A 24264-nucleotide genomic window follows, 5' to 3' on the forward strand; every position below is an offset into this window, starting at 1 on the left:
TTTGGTTTGAGCTACACAAAATTAAACTCATACTTGTAGATAATGCCATGAAATCATCAAGCAGATAATGGACCATACATAGTTTTGTATGCTGTTACCCACAATATTATACATATATGTAAAGGCTACTGTATTTTAACTCATGTACCAAAAAGGCAGTGAAACTGAATAATTATTATATGTTACTATAAACTTTTTAACCAAGGAAAATTTCAGTAAAAACTCAATTAACCTGAGTAACACAGTTTTTAAAATTAAAGTCAGGAAAACAAAAACAAGCTGACATCAGCGAATTACTCAAAAATAACCATTTAGGTCAGCATACCTATATCGTTTACATCTGTATGAGAAGCAATACGATTACGTTTATTCATTATAAGATCCTACATCATCAAAGATTCAATTATATGCATTATATTAATCTTAGCAAAGCAATAATGCATAGGAATAAAATTTACAAAAATCAGATATACCAAAACTAAGTTCCTTGTGGGCACAGATGTGTCACATGCATCTGTGTATGCCACACTGTACCATGTTGTGCATACAGCTGATGTTCATTAATTGTTATAAGAAAAGGGATATTTGATTAAACTTACCACCTTACTCCCTAAATAGTCTAGCTAATAAAAGTTTTACTGAACTTAAATTATCAAATATGTTAAAGTAAAGGAGAGTTCTAACTAAATATTCTGGTCATTTTAACTTTTGTTAGCTGTTTTGTGTACATACTAGACATGGGTTATAAACTTTCAAAATACTGAAATAACATAAACTTAGCATTAAATATATGCTGAATATAATTTAAGTGTTTTTATAAATCAAAAATTACTTCACTACTCTGCAGTATCCCAGAGTTCTCATATGAACAATAATTTATGTTCAGTAATTCCAGTTAAAAGTTAATTTATCATCATTCCTACTGATTCTCCAGATCTACTACAACAGACATGTGAAAGTAAAAGAAATATCACAACATATTACCTAACTTCAAACAAGAGTAAAGAAATTACCTACAAATACTGAAAGCTGATATTAAGAACCTAAAGCTGAAAATAAAGATGATGGGTGAATATTTTTCTTGATTCAAGATACAAACTATGCTCTAACTCAGAAATTATTATTGAAAATAAATTCTCAAAAAATAAATGCTAAAATGTCTGATGATGTTATCTTCATAAGCAGAACCAATCACTTAAAAAGAGAAGGCAAGTAGGCTGATAGAAACCTATATAATCATGATATTTTAGCAGCTTCAAATTCCAGTGCATCCATGGACCAGGAGGCAAGAAATGATAGAGGCAAGGAATGATCAGTTTCCTATCTCACTCATGAGCAGCTGCTCTGCATATACAAACATCACTGATTTAAATGTATCACCTACATAAACCACCTCAAATAATTACGTTTTAAGCACAGCATGGGACAAGAAATGGCTAGCATGTTAATCGATAAAGTGCCAAAAGTGAAAATCCTAAATTGTGTGGCATGGCAATAGATTTACAAATCAACCATGCAGTTATCTTTCTAGGAAATGAACTCTATGACTGCCTTCATAAGTAAGTCCATGAATCATTTGAGTAATGTTAATTAAAGCCTTTCACTGATAATGCCTAGTACGTGAAAGACAAAGTCCAAAAATACAACTTCTTCCCCACTACTTTTTCCCAAGGTCAGGCAAGTCAATATCCACCCTTTTCTCCTGATCATATGTAAAAGAAAGGCAGGTTAAGAATTTAAAATTATAGTACTGACAATACACCTTAAAAATCTATAGCATTTAAAAAGAAAAATATTCTTTTTTAAAACAACGAAATACATTTTCGTCTCTTACAAGTTTTTCAGTTGACCTAAAATGTTTTAGACCACAGACTAATTCAATAGGGAATAAAATTTCATAACTCGCCTATCCTATTTTCAATTTCTGCCATCAAAAGCACTCCCTGATGTGAAGTGCCTTTTTAAACCTGTCATAGGGAAGGGCAAGCCTTAGGATAAATATAGAAGGTAAGGTTAAATGTTTCCAAAAAGAAGCCTGGTTAGAAATGGGGATCCAGAGAGAAAGCTGTCCAATGCTTTCAAGTTACAAGTTATTGGTATTGCTAGCACATCGAAAGTACACTTTATGCTTAACATACATCAGTTGTTTATGTGGCTCTTGGGATAAAGATCAGAATCCTCAACATGACCTTATACATAACCCTGTCTACCTTTCTGGCCTCAATATACCTCCACTCCACCACTCTGTACTCAGCCACATTGACCTTCATCCAGTTTCTGAAGGCACCCTGTTCCTTCCTGCCCTAAAGATACGTTTGTACTTTTTCCTTTGCCCTGGAGCAACCTTCCCCTTCTATTGTGTCCTCACATTTCAGCTCAAACATCACTTCCCGCAGATTGGGCAGCTTCATGGACTTGCAACCTGAGCAGTTGCACAAGGCCTGTACTTAGAAGGGCTCCACGCTTGGTTTAATGTTCTGCTATCACAGTCTTGGAATTCTTTTGAACAAAGGGCTTCTCATTTTCATTTTGCACTGGGCCATAGAAATTATGTAGCCAGTTCCATTCTCAGGGAAGCCTCCACTGACCTCCCTAAATAGTTCAAACACTCTCTTTACAAACTTGAGTAGCATGCACACTCCACTATACCACTTATTCACGGTCAACATTTTTACAATGATTTGAGGACTATTTGATTGTTTGCCTCCCCCACTAGAATATTAGCACCATGAATCCAGTGTTCATGTCTGATTTTTGCTTACCACTTCATCCCTAGAATCTAGTACCTAACAGGCAATTAGTAAATCTTGGCTGAATCGAAGTTTCTTTTTATTATTACCACTACCATTATTGTTATTTTTCTGCACTGTTTAAGCTATGAATGCAGCAGGTAAGATAAGGAAACTACACGACATGGAGATAGCCAAAAATTTTTTTTTTTACCCAGAGAACTTCAATACTATAACCAATAATACAGCTGTAAAAATATTAAATAGCTGCCTGAAATAGTTGGCAGAATCTAATTCTATAAACTTAATGATGTATTGACCCTAAAACTGGAAATTTGTTCTGTTTTATATCAAACATATAGCTTTCATCAGATATTACTGGTATAACACTCCTAAGAATAACACGAAGCCCTCAACCTCTGACAGTCTCACTCGTCTTCTTTCCACATTCTATAACTCTAACCCAGGGATCACTACTTTTTAAAATCTTGTGTCCCCATCAATAAAATATTTGAGCATGCAGGCCAAAACAGATTTAGAAATCATATGGTTAGTATTCCTGAGCTAATAAATCACATATATTATAAAACATACACTAAAAAAGAAAGTAGAGTTGAAAAATAAATTAAAATCCAAGTTCCAATATTTTTTCCTTGTACTTCAAGGGACTGTCTTGCATAACAGAAGGGGGTATACGCATCCCACTCCACTTTAGAAAACAGTGTTCTATTTAAATACCTACTTATTTGAAGCTTTAGCAGGGAACCCAGCCATTCATATACTCTCAACCAAAGAAAAGTCCTCTTCTATTTTAGCGAAATCATCTTTTTTGACCATGGAAAAAGCTTAGAAAGAACACACAAATTAATGAGAAGATGGGGGACACCTACCTACCTATCTACATAACAACAGAACCCTCATATCCTACCAGAGTACTTAAACTTTCTCCCATACATTTCACTTTCTCATCTTGGTGACTTTGCTCTAATTGTTCTCCTCTGTCCCAAGTACTCCTTCTTCACCAGCACAAATCCAAATCCTATACCTTTTTCAAGACCAAGTTTAAATGCTACCTCCATCAAGGTGGCTTTTTTAACTAAACAAGTCTAATTTCTCCTTTATCTATACTGTCTATAGCAGTTTGTACTTGTCTTAGATCATATATTATTTTCTACCTCATTCTATTATTATGTCAATATCTTATCTCTATTCCTAAGCAGTAAGTTCCTAGAATGTGTAAAGTCCTATGGTGCTGAGATTATTTATTAAAGACTTGGCTTCTTAATTGCTGAAAACAAAATGTGGCACTTACAGTAATACATGCCAAAATATGAAATTTGAATTAAGCAAGATTTAATTTTTTTTAGTCTAAGTATCACTTAAAGCTAATATCTTTATTACAAGAGTTCCAAAGTAAAACTACTCTTTCAGAAATTAATTCATTCATAATAAGAAACTACTATATCATTTTCACACCAAAGCAGTAACTTACTCTAAAATACTTAATGACCAACATTAATCCATTCCTTAAAATTAGAATGACTTCTTATTCTCTAGAAAAAAACAAGAATTATCATTTTTATAAAGGAAAATATAATCCCACTTTATAAAGAACATCTAGAAATAAGATAACTATCAGAGAGCACCACATAACTAAGTTTCTATCCAATCAAAGTTATTAAGTCTTTTACCCACTTAGTCCTTTACCTACTTTCCAATTTTGCCCAAGCAAAGTGATTATTTTACATTTAGTGACTCTTTTACCAGGAGCAAAGGAGATGCCTCTTAAAGTTTCGGTCTTTAATGAAGGAGAGTGCTTTCAATCCAAATGAGTGTTTTTAAATTTTTCAAAGAGAAAACTTTCTTCATTCCTAACAATATTTATGTTGGAGAAGAACAAAATTTTAAAACAGAGAGGATATATACATTTGGACTTTTGAAAGCCATAAGATAAAATAAGTAATGCATAAATAAATAAATAAATAAATAAATAAATAAATAAATAAATAAGTAGGTAGGTAGGTATATAGATAGATGTTAGAAATGCACACATGATAAAGCAACACTCACAGCCCCCAAAAACATATATATATATATATATATATACATATTTCCTTCTAATTTAATTATCTTGAAAGTATCCACGATTTTTAAGCTTCATCAACAATGACAAAAATAATCAATATTCTTTAATACTAACCCATTAAGATTTTTAGATAAATGATTAGTGGTCAATAAATTCATATTTATATAGCCCTAGATCTCTTAAAGACTCTACATTGTACCTGTAGTATTCTTTCAAGTATCACATTGGGTTGATAAGTCATTCTAGTGGCAGATGACCTATCTGTCCCATTCAATTCAAGACATTTCACAATATGAAAGTGCTATGACCTAATAAACCAGTCTAATTCCAAAGTCCATCTCTTAATGATCTCATGTAAGACAAGAGAAGGGCCATGAAAAGAAATGCCCTCTATTGTTCCTGCTGTTGTTTAAATTCTGCATTCTTAATGCACAACATGACACCTCTGGCATATGAATGTAGGTGAAAACATAATTTGTAGAATAATAAGCACTAATGTTACATGATGCTTCAGTACTGTCATATTTCCAATCCACTAAATTGATTAATGTTAAAATAACTCTACACAAACCTATCATTTGTGCACTAATGAAGTCAACCTCAGTCTATCCTTAGGCAACTTGATTCTGAAAGCTCATAGATGTTATCTCTTCAACTTCCACAGAGTGATATAGACAATGTTATACAAAAGGAGTAAGAAACATGGGTAGCCTAGTAGCCTATCTCTAAATATAGATGGTTTTCTGCCAAAAGTATAAACACAAAAACTACTAATATAACAAAATACTCAAAGAGCATTTGGCAGCTCTTAAACATGGACAAATTACTGCAAGACACAAAGAGAAAAGAAGAAAATAAATTTACTAGTTATACATAAACACTATACTGATATCAACGCAGACACTAATTTCAAAACCTATCAAGTTTTAAGTAGTTATGATATGAAGACTTCATTTAAAATAGATTTTTAAGATGTTTAGACTTAAAATATGATGATGTAACTTTATCAAAACAAGAATTTAAAGAGCTTATATTAGATTCAAAAGCAATTCATCCTGCAAAAAAATAGAAGATAAAACTACATCCTAGATAACACTGATTATGTAGTGATACCCCTGAGCTACTGTTTCATAGGCAATGTTTAATGATATTACACAAGATGTGTAAGCAGAAAGTGACTCTTCCCACAAAAGGAGTTTAAAACCAATCTCCCATCACCTCAACAGTCAGACCAATGTTCATGTCAGAAAATGGCTCACATTGGAAAACTGAGAAGTACAGTGTAATGCTATCATTTCCATAAACCTAAAAAACTGGCAGGTATCATTTTGTAACATTGACAGTAAGGCCACCATCTTAGTCCATTCGGGCTGCTATAACAAAATACCATGGACTGGGTGACTTAAAAAAAATAGAAATTTATTTCTCATGGTTCCAGAGGCTGGAAGTCCAAGATTGGGATGCCAGCATGATCAAGTTCTGGTGCAGGTCCTATTCCAGGTAGCTGACTGCTGTTTTCTTGCTGTGTCCTCACATGGTGGAAAGGGCAAGGGAGCTGAGGCCTCTTACAAGGGTACTAATCCCAATCATGAGGGCTCTGCCTTCATGACCTAATCACCTCCCCATGACCCCGCCTCCTAATACCATTACCTTGGGTAATAGGATTTCAGTACATGAATTTTGGAGGGATACAAATCTCAGATGATAGTAGTTATCTGAAAAATATACTATAAGCAAGTACAGATACAAAGATTAAAGACTAACTTAGATTGAAAAAGCTTCCTGAAACAAAAAGCAGACTGGAGAAATTCTAGGGCAGACTAGAAAGATGTAAGACACAAATACAAAGGCTTCCCAGATTCTGGAAGAAGATTGACACCAAACCTAGTTCCTTGGCTGAAAGTTATCAGTCCAGAGAAGAAATTTGTTGACTGGCATTAGAATCCACTGTATATTCTTTATTACTTGTTATACATAAATATTTTACATACACAACTGGAGCATCCAACTCAGGTGACCAGAGAGATTACACCAGTAGGCCCCACAGGACACCTGCTACATAAGGCAACTCTACTAATACCAGGAGACTTAGCAGCTCTTCCTAATACACAGAAAAAAAAAAAAAAAAAAAAAAACAGGGAGGCAGTCAAATGGGGAGACAAAGAAACATGCCCCAAATGAAGGAACAGTACAAAGTTCTAGAAAAAGATCTAAGAAATGGAGATACGCAATCTACCAAATGCAGAGTTTAAAACATTGGTTATAAGGATGCTTGATGAACTTAAGGGAAGAGTAGATGAACTCAGTGAGAACTTTAACAAAGAGAAAATATGAAAATGAAAACAGAAAACAGAAAAAAAAAATCAGAAACAAAGAATACAATAACTGAAACAAAGAATGCCTTAGGAAGAATCAACAGATTAGATAATGCTGAGAATCAAATCAGCAATTTGGAAAACAAGGTAGCAGAAAATAATCAGAACAGCAACAAGGAAAAGATTCCAAAAAAAGCAGGATAGTTTAAGGGACTTTTGGGACATCAAGCATACCAACATTAACATCATAGTGGTACCAGAAGGAAAAGAGAGAAGGTAAGGAACTGAAAACCTTTTGAAGAAATAATGACAGAAAACTTCCCTAACCTGGCAAAAGCAATACACATAGGAGCCCAAGAAGCGCAGAGAATCCCAAACAAGATGAACCCAATGAGGCCCACACCAAGACACATCATAATTAAAATGCCAAAGGTTAAAGACAAAGAGAGAATCTTAAAAGCAGCAAGAAAAAAAGCAATTAGGTACCTACACGGTAGCTCCCATAAGACTGTCTGCTGATTTCTCAAAAGAAACTTTGCATGCCAGAAGGAGCATGAAGTATTGAGAAATATACAGAAAAGCAAAGACCTACAACCAAGATTACTCTAGCCAGCAAAGCTATCATTTAGAATCAAAGGATAAAGAGCTTCCCAGATAAGAAAAAGCTAAAGGAATTCATAATCACCATGCCAATATTATAGGAAATGTCAGAGGGACTTCTTTGCCCAGAAGAAAAAAAAAGATTAAAAATATGAATAATAAAATGGCAATAACTACATATCTAGTAACAATTACTTTAAATGTAAATGGATTAAATGCTCCAATCAAAACACAGAGTGGCTGAATGGATAAAAAACACAACCCTTACATACGCTACCTACAAGAGACTCATTTCAGATCAAAAGACACACACAGACGGAAAGTAAAGGGATGGAAATTGATATTTCACACAAATGGAACTGGAAAAAAAAAAAAAGCTACGGTAGAATATTTATATCAGACGAAATAGACTTTAAAATAAAGACTATATAATAAGAGATAAATAAGAACCCAGTAATCCCACTTCTGGGTATTTATCCAAAGAAACTCAAAACATTACTTCAAAGACTTAGAGAGCACTGTGTTGAGTGGAACAAGTCAAAGACAAATGTCATATGGTTTCACTTATACACAGAATTTAAGAACAAAATAAACAAAGCACAAACAAACTCATAGATACAAAGAGCATTTTGATGGCTGCCAGATAGGAGATTGGGAAGGAGTGGAAAAGGGGAGGGGATAAAAAAGTATAAATTAGTAGTTACAAAATAGTCATGGGGATGTAAAATATAGGATAAAAAATACAGTCAGTGATATTATAACAATTATGTATGGTGTCATATGGGTACTAGATTTATCAGAGCAATCACTTTGTAAGTTACATAGATTTCTAATCACTATATTGTATACCTGAAAATAATATAATATTGTACGCCAACTATAATAGAAAAATTTTAAATTATTATTTTAAAAAATCAAAGGCAAATGGATTCTAATATTCTGCCATTCAAGAAGCAAAGGATAAAAAGTAAAGGATTGAAAATTTAGGAAAACTAGTAGAGGAAGAACTTCCCCTCACTACCAACATCAGAGTTCAAACAAAACTAGAGAGTAATGAAAATATATCTTCTGGTCAAGCATTACCTATACTTCTAAGTATATGATGATGATGTTGATGATGATAGTGGTAACAGTTTAGATTCCCTAAGACACAGAAAGTTTATATCCAGAAGATATAAAGAACTTTTAAAACTCAAAATAAAAAAAGGCAAATAACGTCCAAAGTTTTTATTGACATAGGATCCGAATAGACATTTCTCCAAAGGAAATCGAGGAATGGTCAACAAGTACCTGAGATGCCACTTCACACCCACCAGAAGGGCTACAATCAATAAGAGAGACAGAGTAACAAATGTTTAGAGGATGTGGAAAATTTGGAACTCTCATATACTGCTGGTAGAAATATAAAAAGTTTGGCAGTTTCTCAAAATATGAAACATAGAATTACCATATGACACAGCAATTCTACTCTTAAGTATTCCCTCAGGAGAAATAAACATACACCTAACACAAAGACTTGTATGTGAATGTTCACAGATGCGTTATTCACAATAGTCAAAAAGTGGCAACCCTAATGACCATACTCTGGTGAATGGATAAACAAAATATGGAATATTCATACAATAGAATATTTGGCAATTAAAAGGAATCAAGAATTGATACATGCTATGACACAGAAGAACTTCAAAAGTATTATGCCAATGAAAAAAGCCAGACATTAAAGAAAACATATTGTTTGATTCTATTTATATGAAATGTTCAGAAGAGGCAAATCTATGGAGACAGAAAGGAGATAAATAGTTGACTCAGGCTGGGAATGGGAAGTGATTGTAAATGAGCAAGGGATTTCTTTTTGGAGTGATAGAAATGTTCTACAATTAAATTGTGGTAATAATCACAATTCTGTAAATATACTAAAAAATTCCTGATTTGTACACTTAAGAAAGACATAAAAATTATACCTCAGAGTGAAACTGAAGCAATTAGAAAATTTTAAAAGACTTTTATTGTATTTATTGTGCACCTAAGTGCTTGACATATTTACTATCTCACATCAACTTTATGAGGTAGATGCTGTTATTACTTTCTCATTTTACAATAAGAAAACTAAGGCACAAGCATAGTCATTTACCCAAAGTCACATTGCTAGTAAGTGATAAAAGCCAGAGTTTGAACCCAGGTAGTCTGGCTCCAGAGTCAGTGAACACACAACTGTATTAGCTGTCCTCTTCACAGAGCCCACAATAAACATTTTTGGGTAATAATTATTAGAATTTAAGCAATTATAATCATCCTATAACATTGGTTCTCAACCTTTACTGTACAAAAATCACCTGAGGAACTTTGTCAAATTGTGTATTTCCACCAAACCTAAAATTCAAGAGATTCTGATAGTGTAGGGAGACCAAGAATCCAAATTTGCCACAAGTAATCCCAGTAAATCTGATGCTAACAGTCTGTGAACACCACAAAGAAAGGCTGTCCCCAGGACACAGAATACACTTGAAATAAGATTAAAGTTTTTTTCACTTTTTCATTGATTTGACTCAAAGAATGTGGTAGTGAGGATCTATGTAGATTAATTTTATTCAAGAATATTTTTGGCCATCTTTTTCTACTTAAGTATTTTTGGATATGGCTTAACGCCATGTTTTACAACATGCCTTAGTAACATGTTGCAATTTTACTGTGTTCCAGAATTAAGATTAATGAACCAAGGCCTCATTACTTTGGAACCAAAGTGGCTAAATGATAGTTTTTCCATTAGATGTAATCAATATGGAAAGTAAAATTGTTAGTAATTATGAGATTTGAACATGAGCCATCTAAATCTATCTATGTGAAACTATAGATCAATTTCAAAATAGTATTCAAGGATCAATTTCATAAAACTGACAAACTTCTGGAGGTTAACAAGGGGCAAGAAAACAAATTTACATCATCAACAAGCCAATAACTCAGGCGAAAGTGAATATGAATTAAATTTAAAACCTCTATTCTTTCTTAGTAAGTATGTATGTATCATGTTTTCAAATGGTTATGTTTAGACCTTGTCCCATTATAAAAATGAACCACCATTTTTTATTAATTTCCAATAAAAAGCAAGCCAACTACATGTAATTATGAACATACATGAACCTCGTAGCTAGGACTTAAAATTTGAATTCTCTTTTTAAAAATGGTAATCTGAAATTCATATAAAAGGAAAACACTAACACCATGTCTGAGCTTTTCTTAGAAACAGAGATGAATATGAGATCAATAGCAGAACTATGCAAAAACAGCTGGTTAAGATCACAAGTACAATTTCTGGCCAAAAAACAGCAAGAAGACAAACAGCCCCACACAAGTATCAGACCTCAACAATGTTAACAATGTTAACCTTCAAGGTTTAATGGTTCTCCCTAAATCTAAATTAATACAAGCATTAAACCGGAAATACATATAAAGTACTATAGGAATCCTCTTGAAGAAATAACAAAATCTGCCCAAGGAAGACAGGAAAAAATTCATGATATGAAATCTGAACTGGTTCCAAAAAATAATCACAAGTGTGAAAGACAGAAAGTGGAGCGCAGGGAGAGGAGTAGAGATATTCACTAAAAATCTAACACCCCTAATTCACCGTGAGAGAAGAAAGGTAAAATGCTTGGTAAAGGTATCCTAAATTAGCATTTCTATTATAGGATTGACCGCTTGATATTGAAATTATGTGTTTCAATAGATGTATCCTACCGAAGAATGTTAAGTGTATGAAGGGAAAAATTGTGTTACTCATTTTCGTACCCAGGCATCTAGCAAAGCATGCAAATTAGGTACACAATCTAACAAATAAATAAGTTCCATAGAAAACAGAAGCAGGTCTCTGACTATCTAAAGTCTGAAAGATATCTCACAGCAAAAAAAAAAAAAAATTGCTATAACTCTTGGAAATAAAACCATCAAACCAAATTAAGGAATGATAATAACTTGATAATATATACTAAATTCAACAGTGTAAACTCATGAACTCACTTTCTCTCCAAATTGTTCGATGGTTCCTAACCAGAGGTGCACAGCCCAATCACCTATGGAATGTTTAAAAAATATACTTCCCTTAGAGCTGCACCTGACTTTCACATATAATAGGTCCTTGTAAGAAAAAAGAATGTGTGTGCAAATGCACGCATGCAGGTGGGAAGTGCAATGCAAAGCAAGCATGTCTTGATTTAGAGAGCTCCACATAAAACTGACTGGAATGTGCAATACCACCCTACCACCTTACCATCCTATCGCCCTTACACAATATTCTACCCACCTCACCTCCCATCCACCCCCATCCAGTTTTAGAACCTCTATTAGGTCATAAGCGGGATTAGGCATTTCCCAGCTCTAATTAAAACAGACTAATCTGAGCCCTGTCCACTAGTATATTCTCTCTTAGTAACTATGGCAGATTATACTTCTTAAAGATGGCCACAACACTATCTCCTGTCCCACAAGCTCTTCTGGAACCACCAAGCCACCCCCACATCAAGAAGAGAAGTCTAATTCCCCTCCCACGGGCAGACTTGTAACTCTTGCAACCAACAGAACATGGTAGAAGTGATGCTTCAAGACTTCCAAGGCAAGGTCACAGAAGGTGATGCAGCTTCTCCCTTGTTAGCTTGGAGACATGCCTTTGAAGAACTGAGTAAAAAGTCTCACTACCCTGAAGCCACAAGCTCCAAGGAAGCCCAGGCCACATGGAAAGGCCATGTGCAAGAATTCCAGAAGACAATCCCAGCGAGTTCCTAACCATTATCAGACATGTGAATAAAGATGCTTCCAGATGTTTCCAGCCCTCAGCTGTTAGATTTCTAGCCTTTGAGTTTTTCCAGCTGAGGATACAGACATTGTAAGGTAGAGACAAGCCAACTCTCCTGTGGCTTGTCTGAATTACTGACCCAAGGATCTATGAACTTAAAATGGATGTATTACACCCCTAACTTGTGGTATAGTTTGTACACTACAACAGTAACTAATCAGTCACAGTTTTAATAGCTACTATTAGTCACAGATTTATCATTAAAGACAATTAAATGTTAATTCATCTGAAGCCTAAAAATCCCTGTGTTCTTTTAAATCAGTTACCAAACTGACTCCTCACCATGTTACATTTATAAATTCCATTTTACTGCTTCAGGCATAGATTTTGACACTTGCACAGTCAGTTCCATTTTACTAACACACTATCTTGAAACTTTACCTTCCTGAAGTTTCACTCTCCAACTTCCTGACCACATCACTGCTCCCTGGCCTCTAGTCTCCAGAATTTGGATCCCAGTAACCACAATGGCTTACTTCCATCATAAACACTGATCTGATAGCAGCACTACATTATTAAGAAAATGAGAAAAAAAGAGCCTCTGAGAGTAAAATGACTTAATTAGGCTAGCTAAACTAAAATTTTACCATAATCTTTTTATAAAAGGCAGACCAGAAGTCATTTACCTATATCAAAATAATTGAAAACAGTAAATAATGAAACATATTTTGTCTTTAACCTGTCTCCATGATTTCTATAACATATCTCCCTTTCCAAATATTTATTTTAATATTAAAACTATTTTACCTTCTCCAAACAGCTACCAAATGACACCATGGGAAAATCAATACAAGTATATGGCGAGAAGGAGAAATCTGTTTTAGAAGAAAATACATCAAGAATAATTCAAATTCTCAAATGAAGAACAAATACCAATAACCACTTAAACAGTTCACTTTACATAACTCCTTTTCATCCCCTAGCTCAACCATAATGTTAAATCAATAACAATAACAATGTCTAATGAAAAAATACAGTAACTTTTATTTTTAAACTATTTCTTATTGATGTATCTTTTTTAAATTTATAAAATAAGAAAATCAGGAACATTACTTATAATTCATAATGCCAAAACATTTTCCTATAACATAAAGGCTAGTAATCCAAAGAAAAGGTTGATAAAAAGCCAGATCATTGAAGCATCACCTGCCAATATTACCTTACAGAAATAAATGCTGGAGTAATAATGGCTTCTTCATGTATAACAAATGATACAATTTGTTTGTAAGAAGTTCTAGTCAGTGCTCTGAGTTTGACAATGTAATAGAATTTGACATGAGGGAGGAAATTCTAATATCTAAGGACACTGCATTCACTAAAATAAATAGACACAACTACGCACAACAAAAGTCTTTTTTAAATATCCAAAGGCAGATTATATCATGAAGGAACTTCTTTGGTTTATAAAAGTTCTCAGAGATAAAAATATATAATCAGCACAAAAATATAGCTCAGTGTATAAGCACAATGAAATGCCTTTTATGGTTTCCATCTTGCTAAATGCAGTTACTGTTAATGGGAATTGCCATGGCAAATGATTGTTTTTATGAAAAGAACCTTCTTTATTACTAACCAATCAAATTTCGTTTTTATTACTGATGTAAAAAAGTTCAAAACCATGATTCATTTATAGCATGTAGAAAAATAAGAAAAGTATTCAAGAATAAAAGATCATTTACAAAGCATTAAAAAATTAAAACATGCATTTCTCTTACTGGCAAAGCAAATACTTCTACACATAAATGTGTGGAACTAGGTTTGCTGAATATTATAACTTCTGTCTTTGAACAAAAAATGAGGAGCTTGAATTTAATATCTCATCTTCATTTGATATCTTTAATCCATCTGAAAACTGCTTATAAAGAAACTTCAAAAATGTTTGAAAAATGTTAAGAAGTTTGATGATGTTTTCTTTCAATTTTCATTCAAATATGGAAAGCCTGAACTAACATTAATAACTCAAATATCTTCACAGAAATAAGACTGATAAATTTCACGGGGCACCCATCACCAAAATCTTTTATTAAAAACTAAAAATTATGTAATTTCAGAGCATTAAATGTTAATAAAGCATACAAGAAAACCAAAACTCACATTATGTTTTTTAACCATAGACTATTTCAAATCAGATACAAGCCTTTCAAGTTATCTAAACATCATATCAAAGTTTTCTAAAAGGCAAAAAAAAAACTCTGCCTCTAATTTGGCTTCAATGTATTCATGAATACAAATATGATAAAATAGGCCACACTACTGTCAATAAATTGTACTTTGCCTCTAACTTTGCTTCTAATCTGAAATAGAACCCGTTTTGTCTGCTTTGCTTCTCCATCTGCCTCTTCACTATCTACTTCCAATGTGCCAAGGTGATAAGCCCTACAGTATGAGACTATTCATAAAACTAATATGAATCAAAGAAGATTCCCTAAAATGTGATGGCCCATTCAATAATTCCTCAGTACCTTCCCCAATACTAGAGAATCCTCAGATACTAAGTATAAATAATAAAATATCCTTATTTTCAAGAATGAAAGAATTAAAGGTATTGTATTCTTTCAATTAGCTGTTGCAATTATCCTTAGGTATTTAGACATACAGATATAAAAGGTTTAATTATCATTTTCCTCATTTTCAATAAACCTCATGAACAAAAGGATCGCTTTATTTTACAAAGAATTTTTAACCTATGTCTTCCACTTTTTTGTGCCTGTAGGACCCTTCTAAGATGCTTTTAAAGTCCAGATTTCCCAGTACTGAATGTGCGAGTGGGATGGAATAGAAACACTTTATTACTGATGTAAAAACAAAATTTTTTAAGCATTTCTTTGATTTACTTACTTTCAAGATGTTTAAATATGGGTTCCATGGAACCCATAAAACTAATTTCTCAGATCATACTATAAATTAATGCTTCTGCTAGAATGAAGTTATTAATAAATTTAAATAATTAAGCACCCACATGCCCACAATGAGACAAATGAAATATTCTAATCTTCTTTTTTCATCCTTTATATAGTTTTGAGCTTCTAAATAAAGAACAGACATTGCCCTTATTTCAAAAGATTAATAATTACAGTATGATAAAATTAACTGATATGCTTAAAATATAGCAAGGCGCTAGTGAAGTAATGAGATCATTCAGAAAAGATGGTATATGAGTTAATAAAAATAAAGACACTTTGGACATTTTCTGCTGTCCAAAATGGTAATGGGATAACATCTTCAAAGGTTTTTGGGTAATAATAGAAACTTCCATGTATTGACTATTTAACACATACCAACGTATACTAGGTGTTTAATATATATTTAACATATATTATCTCCCTTTTACAAATAAGGAAGCTGTGTGGCCTAGAAGGGTCTGCCCAAGATCATAAGAGGCAGAGCAGAGCTGAGAACTCAGATCTTCCTAATCCAATGGCCTTGTTTCTATTACTCTCTTACCTAAGGAAGCTTCAATTTTCTTACATATAAAACAAGACCACCACCTAACAGGATCGAATTGTTAGTATTGGCAATTATGTGCATAAATCCTCTAGTACAATGCTCGAAAACAGACACTTAAGTTTCTCAGAGATAACACCAAATGGCTGATGACACAGGTGCTACGGGAGGGTCTGGAGGCCCCAGAGGCCCTGGAATGGGAGGCTGCTGCAGCTTCCTTGGAGGATTCCGCAACAGTGTCAACAGCGGAGGTCATGGCCAGGGTTGCAAGAGGTGGATCCCTGTCACCAAGCTGTGCCACCTGGTCAAGAACATGAAGGTCAAGTCCCTGGAGGAGATCCAACTCTTCTCCTTGGCCATCAAGGAATCTGAGATCAATGACTTTTTCGTGGGTACCTCTTTCAAGGATGAGGTTTTAAAGATTATGCTGGTACAAAAGCAGACCCACGCTGGAGAGGACCCAGTTCAAGGTATCTGTTGTATCAAGGACTATAATGGGCATGCCAGTTTGGGTGTTAAGTGCTCCAAGGAGGTTGCCACTGCCATCCATGGGGCTGTTATCCCCACCAAGCTCTCCACCTCTGTGTGGCGAGGCTACTGGGAGAACAAAATCAGCAAACTCCACACCATCCCTTGCAAAGTGACCAGCTGCTGCGGCTCTGTGTTTGTGTGCCTTATCCACACCCTCGGGGCACTGGCATCATCTCAGTCCATGCCCTTAGTATCGATGACTGCTACACCTCAGCCAGGGGCTGCACTGTCACTCTGGGCAACTTCGCCAAGGCCAGCCACCTGTGATCCCATCTCTAAGACCTACAGCTATTTCACTCCCAACCACTAGAAAGAATTGTGTTCACCAAGTCTTCCTATCAGGAATTCACTGACCATTTTGTAAAGCTCCACAGAGAGGTTCTGTGCAGAGGACCCAGGCTCCAGCTGTGGCTACCACAAAACTCTAAACAAGAAAAAAAATTTTTTTCCTTTATCATAATAACCAATTAATAACTTTTTAATAGACGAGAAAGCAAATTTGACAAAGCAATGTAGGAGGTGGATTTCAGTTGCCATATTCTTTCCATTGCAAGAATAGCCACTGTCTTCAAAATCTTTTCATATTTTGCCAAAACATTTTTGCTATAGGCTTTCACAGCTACTCTTAAGCTTGTTTAAAAAGATGGATGCTTACACTTAATATCAGTAATCAGATAACTGTTAGCTAAGTTTTTAAGGCTAAAACTTTTTAGCAATGTCTAATAAACAGGTCTCGGCTGGGTCTAAGGCCATGCTACCCTGAACAAACCCAATCTCGGAAGCTAAGCAGGGTTGGGCCTGGTCAGTACTTGAACAGGAGGCTACCTAGGAAGACCAGGTGCTGGAGGCACAAAAAATAAAAAAATATGGGATTGTAAGCTGACAAGATTCTTGAAATCTGTGAGGTCAACCAAGGGTTGCCTTGCCTAAAAAATAAAATAAATTAAATTAAAACAGGTCTCTATTGAAAAAGACTCAGAATATATATACCTATGACCTATACCAAAATTCAATTTTATAATAAAGATAAACATGGCTGGAGTTTATGAAATGTACAATCTTGAAACAAATACTTTAGAAAAATTTGTTATAGGAATAATTTTAATAATTGTAATAACTGTTTATAGATGTTTTATATTGAAATAAATTATGTAGTCTATTTAGAAATAACTTTTAAAAGTTTGACTAAACTTGGTATCTTAATTATTTTATTACAATTTGGCTTTTGTTCTTACTTTACATTTAGATCTTCAATTCATCTGGAATTTATTCTTGAGGTGTTATAACCTAGGAGTTCGCCCAACACATTTACTGAATTATCCATCTTTAAATGCTTCCTGCTAGCATAACAGATGATTACAAGTAGCTAAGTGGCGGACAGACAGAATTCCTTGAAATTCTTAAACTTCACTAACTGGAGCAAAATTTCACACTTATTAAAAGTTTATTAAAAGACATTCATCATTTTTTCTTTAAAAGAAAGCACACATTGAGACACATGCATACAGTATACCAATGTCAGCATATTGGCTTTTTAATATAGGAGCAATCTAAATTAAATTAAATCATGGTCTAATTTTTTAACATAAATGGTAAAAATAGAAATGATTGTTGCTTGAAATCTCAAGATTTTTCATTGACTCAGGTCACAAATATTTGAGCACCAACTGACAGGTGCTCAGGATACAATGGGAGACAAAACGAGTCTGATCCTTGCTTTCAGGAAGCTTGCAATCAGGTGGCAGCTTCCCCCTCTCCTAGAAAACAATGTATTTATTTTAAATTAAAAAAAGGAAAAAAAAATGTATGCTCAGACAAATGAAGTGCAACAAAAAACATTTTGGTAAATTTTATGACACATTTGGTATTTTCCATTTCCAAAACACTACCTTATTTCAAATTACCTATTCAACCTGGTGGCTCTCTCTTTACTGTACACATGCTAAAAATACTGCTAGGAAGTCAAGATTAACTCCATTTAAGGATTAATGATTATCCATCAACCTACACCTAATATACATACATCTAGTCTCCTCGCTTTCTCAACACTATTTCATTTCTTTGACTACAATAAGTATAATATCAGTAACAGGAAACACAGGTTTATTTACATCAATCATGTTCAATCCATCAAATCAAAGATGTTTCTAAAAAGTATATGCAGATTTAAAGATGTTTCAATGAATCCTAGAGATGTAGTAATGGCAGTATTGTGTCACTTGGAGATGAAACAAGAACATCAATAGCCCCTGAATGACACAGGTATTAAGGGTGACACACTAATGAGGATTATCTTAAAATTCAGGTCCCACGATTGAGGCTGTCCACACTCATACACTAAAGTCCTGGGAGGTCCAGCCCCTGTGGCCACGCCCCCCACCTCAATCCCAACCCACCACCTCCTCCTTGCACCCTAGCCCCTCCCGACCGAATGGGAGGCTGGACAAAGCACCGCCCAGAAGACGCGACTACGCGGGGTGACCTTGCCTTAGTGTCTCTCCCTCAGTTTTCTCATCCGTGGTATGAGGCTGGTACTCCGCACTCGCCTCCACACCCAGGCCTGGGTCCAGCATCTAATGCTGCAAGGCCGGGGTAAAGCTGCAGCCCTAAGCCCCACGCTACTCCCTGCGGCTGCCCCACGCCAGCCCCCACGTGCGTCTGCGTTCGGCGGCCACGCGCGCTACCTGCCATCTGCGAGACGAAGGCTTCCGCCACCAGAGACATGTCGGCTAGGCGGCCCTGCGCCCGAGGGTCCTGCTCCTCGCTGTCCTCAACGTCCTCCTCCGCAACCCCAGCGATACCCGGCAGCTAACAGGTCGGACCTGGGTTGAGGCTGGGACTGTAAAGCCCACCGCGGCGGCGGCGGTGGCGGTGGCAGCGGCGGCGACGGCGAGGACCCCAAGGTTACCGCCAGGTCCGGCCGGGAACTTCCGGCGCAGCTGACAGCGGCGCACGAGCGCTTCCGCCGGCCCCGCCTCCGCCCTCCCCCGGGCGCGCGGCCCCGGGTCCTAGGCTCCCCTCGCTACCGCGCGAGTGGCGGAGCGGCGGCCTTCCAGGTTCTCGAAGACCCTAACCTCTAGCCTGGGGCGCGGGCACGGAGACCCTGGGGATTTTTTAATATCCTTTCTGTAAGGGAGAATTTTGTAAGCAAGTTACATTTTAAGTGCACACTAGATACCAGACACTTTAAAAATATATATACAGCATTCTATTTCATTTCATTCTCTCAACAACTCAATAGACGGTGTTGTTATCGTCATTTTACTGGTAAGGAAACAGGTGTAGAGAGTTTAAACTGCCTGCTTAGGGAGACCGCTCAGACCCAAAGTCAAACCCACTTTAATTTTCTCTGTTCCACTATACTGCTAAGTTGATTAGTCACATTAGTGTTTAATTTTTCTTTTATTGGAACATGCTTTCCAGAGAGAAAAAGACTTGAGCAGTGCCTAAGCTGAGAGATAGTTTACCTTTCAGCTCTGCACCCCAAATGAAGCTCATCTTGGAGAATAAGATACACACTCTAGTTTCATAAACTTCTCCCCTTCTGGTGGAGGGGCTGAGAGAGACAGGAAGAGGAGAAGACACTAAATCCCACAAGTCAATATTTCCTCCTTAACCAAATAATTTCTTGTATGTATACAGTTAAAGAAAAATCAGAATATGTTACAATTTAGAAGCATTAGCTATTACAAGTGAAACAGACCTCAGAGATCAGCTGGTGGGCCAAAACCTCTTTTTACTGATGAAAACAGGTTCAGACAGGTGAAGGGACTCATTTTAAATCACAGAGTAAATCAAAAAGTTAGATAACTTTAAGTATTTGCAAAGGAAACCTGATGTTTCCATGATGTTTAGGAAGCTTTGTCTCCTTTCTGTATGCTTCCATAACTCTCTCTAAACGTCTATTACAATTTAATGTTCATATTCTGCCTCCTTAATTTGTGAATTCTGAGAACTAGACTGGGGAAAGCAAAATCCAACAAGTCCAAAGGGCAGAGGTGAGCCCCAAAGTGGAAAAGAATGGCAAGAGCCAGGGACTGGGCATATAGGCAAGAGAAACAGAGCAAGATGAGAGGCAAAGGAGAATGTGCCCTTGAAATTTCAGTAAGTGTCTATGGCTTAATCATTAATGAATGGCACATGGATGAACTGGGCTGGCTCAAAGGTACTGGGTTGGAACTGACACCAACCCTGTTCTAGCAAGCTTTTGAGAAAGAAACAAGGAACTGCTGGGGGCACTGTCTGTGTTCAACCCTTTCTTCATGGTAGCTAGGGAAACAGAATCATCAATGCCATATGGATTCACTTTTTCTCCCTGACTGACAGTTTCTTTGCTTCCCACACAGGCTAATTTAGGCTGGAAAGAATCTATAATGTGGGAGGTCTTTATTACTAAAAATTAAATCCAATAAAATGCAGATGTCCTGACGGTACCCACAAACAAACTGTCTTTGTAATAAATAGCCAACTGGAGAAAATATATTTATGCATCTGTGTTAGAACAACTGACAGCTTTAAACTTGAAGATCTGTTTAAGATCACCACAGTTAAAGAAAATACAAGAAAACAAGCCACTGGAATTTTTAAGAATGAGTTTATAAAACAACAGTGCTAGAGAATCCATATGTTACTAAAAGGATACTCATATAATTATTTAAAATAAAATATTAGTGCATGACAATAGCCTCTTTGCCCTAAGTAAAATCACTTTTCTTGCAAAACTGACCTGTCATAAGAATATTTTCATCTCTAATCTAGATTTTATATTGCTATATTATAGAAAACATACAACTATTATGATGAATGTAAACTTTAAGATTAAAATACTAAGGCATTTTATCTGCCTTTCATTTTTCTCTGACAGAATGTTACTATTTTAAATGTAAATATTTTATTTTTAAAATATACCTGTGAGAGAAAAATTGGGGCTGGGATTCCTTCAAAATAATACAATTTATTTGACAACAATATAATAAATTCAGGCCTTTTTATGAAATTAGTCCACCCCCACCACATTCTATCAACATGATTAATTATGGTTAATCCAAGAACCTAAAAAGAATGTTAATACAGGTTAAAACACTAAGGTAACCATGTTATGCCCCAGAGCTTTTCTGTTTATCTGTTAACAGTTTTTACTTTTTAAAAATGATGGAACTGTAGACAACTACAAGCACTCTAGTATACAAGGTTTACAAAGATCTTTTTTAAGGGGTACAGAAATGTGGCAGCCATTCGTACTTATATCTCTGAATCACCTTCCTGCCATTTTGTTTAATTCCTAAGAAATCACGACCAATCCAGAACTAGGTTCTTACCTTTTTCTCACTTTACGATCCCACCCTCTTGTATTTTAGGCTAGCTCATCCTCACATAAACTACAAGCATATGGGACTACGCTTTGGGAAGTATCTGCATTATTGATTATCATGGGCCTAAATTCTTCAAATAATACTGGTTTTCAAAAGAAATTAAAATATGAAATTTCCAAATTATTCTGCCAAATTGGGTGGAATCTATATGTTGCCTCATTTTTTTGTGAATACAATGATGTAAAAATATGTATATAAAAAAACTGAGTGAGATTTCTCAAATGCATTGTATCGAGGGGGTAGAATTTTGACTTTTTTGCTTCTAAACTTTCTGTGACATTTTTATGCCACTTTTATCATATAGGGGGAAAAGTATTTTTATCAAATTGGGGAGAACTTCTTTAAAGGTGACTATTATGGGAAGTGATCTGACCTGTCTACATTCAGGCTTTATATAACATAAGTCTCATTAGCCTTAATTATACTGCTGAGAACCTATCTTAAACCAGCTTCGTGTTCCATAGCATAGTCACTCCTAAAGTAATAATGAGAGAAGAACATGTGCAGACACACAACAGCGAAAATCCATTGTTTGATTATATGCCCTTATTTAAGACTGTATACAGATGAGCAAGACATATCTCATTGTGTGACTCCTACTGTTTAATACAGAATGATGTGTTGAACAGGGAGTAACTGGCAAACATTGTAGACCAGTTGAAGACAGTCTTGCTTTTGATGATGGTTTGGCATTGGTTTTAGAATTTATTTGAGTTGTCATATTTTACCTTTCAACCCTTAAATAAAGCTGAAGAATTGGTAATGGTGATTAAGGAGACTGAAGCAAAAATGTCTACAACATGTATGTCACAAACAACAACTGGTAAAGACACGGGCCTAAGCAGAATTCAGAAGGACACCTGAGCACTTAGGGCCATTTCGAGAAAAAGTTTCCCATGATTAATAGGTCACCTCTGATGTAAAGTCAGCATCTAGAAGGTTATACCAAACAATATAACCACTACTATTTTCCTTTGCCTTCTTTTCCAATTAGAATCTATATTAGACCATCGGATTCATTCACTCATTCATTGATTTTGTAATACTGAGCCCTCAACTAAATCGTGAAGATACTGAGGTGAACAAAATTCAGTGTCTTAGTCCAACTAAGAAAATGGATACAATTGAGAAGATGGACAAGCAAACAAGTCATTTCAAAACAAGGTAATAAGGGCTGTGAAAGTGTCCAAACCTACCTAAAGTCATAAGCAGTGTTACCTAAGAAATGTTTTAAGTTGCTGTGTTGCCATAGCTACCACAATTCTTCGATGTAAGCAAAATGTCCTTGCCAGAATACCAGATACCTTTCTGGAATTTAGATATATGAAAAATAACTCCTCGAGCTGGTATAAAGTACACCTTCGTAACCTGACAGCTCATCAAATAACTTAAGTATTCAAAGGGGTAATGAACAACCTTATTTCATCAGGTATTTGAACCTCACAATCTCTCAAAGGCATAAACATGCTTCTGTTCATGGAAATTCTTCCCCCCACCCTTTCTACATAAAATTAAAATATATCACTATATAATTCTTTAAAATTAAAAACAACCATGTTAGGCTGTTGCTCAGTTCGAATATCAGTGTGAAATAGTATCTTGCCAGCTTCCTTTTATTATTTTTTTAACAGTATCCTAGAAATAAAACACAGTAACTCAAAAAAAATAGGAACAACCAATATTGGGTAGCAGCACCTCTTGCTACTCATAGCAATGGTTCCCATTTTCTCTCTGGAAAGTTTTTATTTTAAGTGAACGAATAGTCCTCTCTTCACTATTAGACCCGATCGTTCACATGAACCCAGATCTACTTTTCAGTTTTGTTGGTATTTTACTGGTATAATGAACCTAATTCTAAATATGAAAATCACAAAATATCATCTGCCTCTGCTTGTTTAAAATTGAATTTATTAATACTAGTGGTGTCGTCAGGCTACTACTACAATTCAGAAAAAAAATATTGTATGTGAAGCACTCAAAGGCACATCAGTTGCATCTAAACTGCAATCTAAAGCCAAAGTATTAAAACTCAAATAAGAAGGCCTTTCACTATCTTAAGAAAGGAGAAGAGAATTCAGTATCTCCACACAGGACTCCCTTATCCAGTTTTCTACTAAAGAATTATAGCCGAACTCCCCCATACCTGAGAAGAGAACCTGCCTACATAAATGTAGTTGCACACACACATAAGTATGAAAAACAAAGAATTTCAGTATTTTGAAATGAGATGAAAACAGTGAACAAAGATAATGCCTGAGAATTAATTTTAAAATAATAATAAATTTAGTATCTAAACAGTTTTAAAATCATGTAAGTCATCTATATTTTCTCCATATGATAA

At 35.3% G+C, this 24264-nt stretch overlaps 1 protein-coding gene and 1 pseudogene across 1 annotated transcript in view; one reads left to right on the plus strand and one right to left on the minus strand.

The window, feature by feature from the left end:
* MTX2 (metaxin 2) overlaps window positions 1-19475 on the minus strand; it is a 56023-nt gene extending 36548 nt beyond the window's left edge. Inside the window, exon 1 of the mRNA XM_016134485.2 lies at window positions 19236-19475. Within this exon, the coding sequence (XP_015989971.1) occupies window positions 19236-19275 (40 nt within the window). The 5' untranslated portion in view covers window positions 19276-19475. The remainder of the gene's footprint in view (window positions 1-19235) is intronic.
* LOC107504868 lies at window positions 16163-16979 on the plus strand (annotated as a pseudogene).
* Window positions 19476-24264: the final 4789 nt, after the last annotated feature.

This window comes from Rousettus aegyptiacus, unplaced genomic scaffold (assembly GCF_014176215.1).
Source record: "Rousettus aegyptiacus isolate mRouAeg1 unplaced genomic scaffold, mRouAeg1.p scaffold_m13_p_2, whole genome shotgun sequence".
NCBI classification, from domain to species: Eukaryota; Metazoa; Chordata; class Mammalia; order Chiroptera; family Pteropodidae; genus Rousettus; species Rousettus aegyptiacus.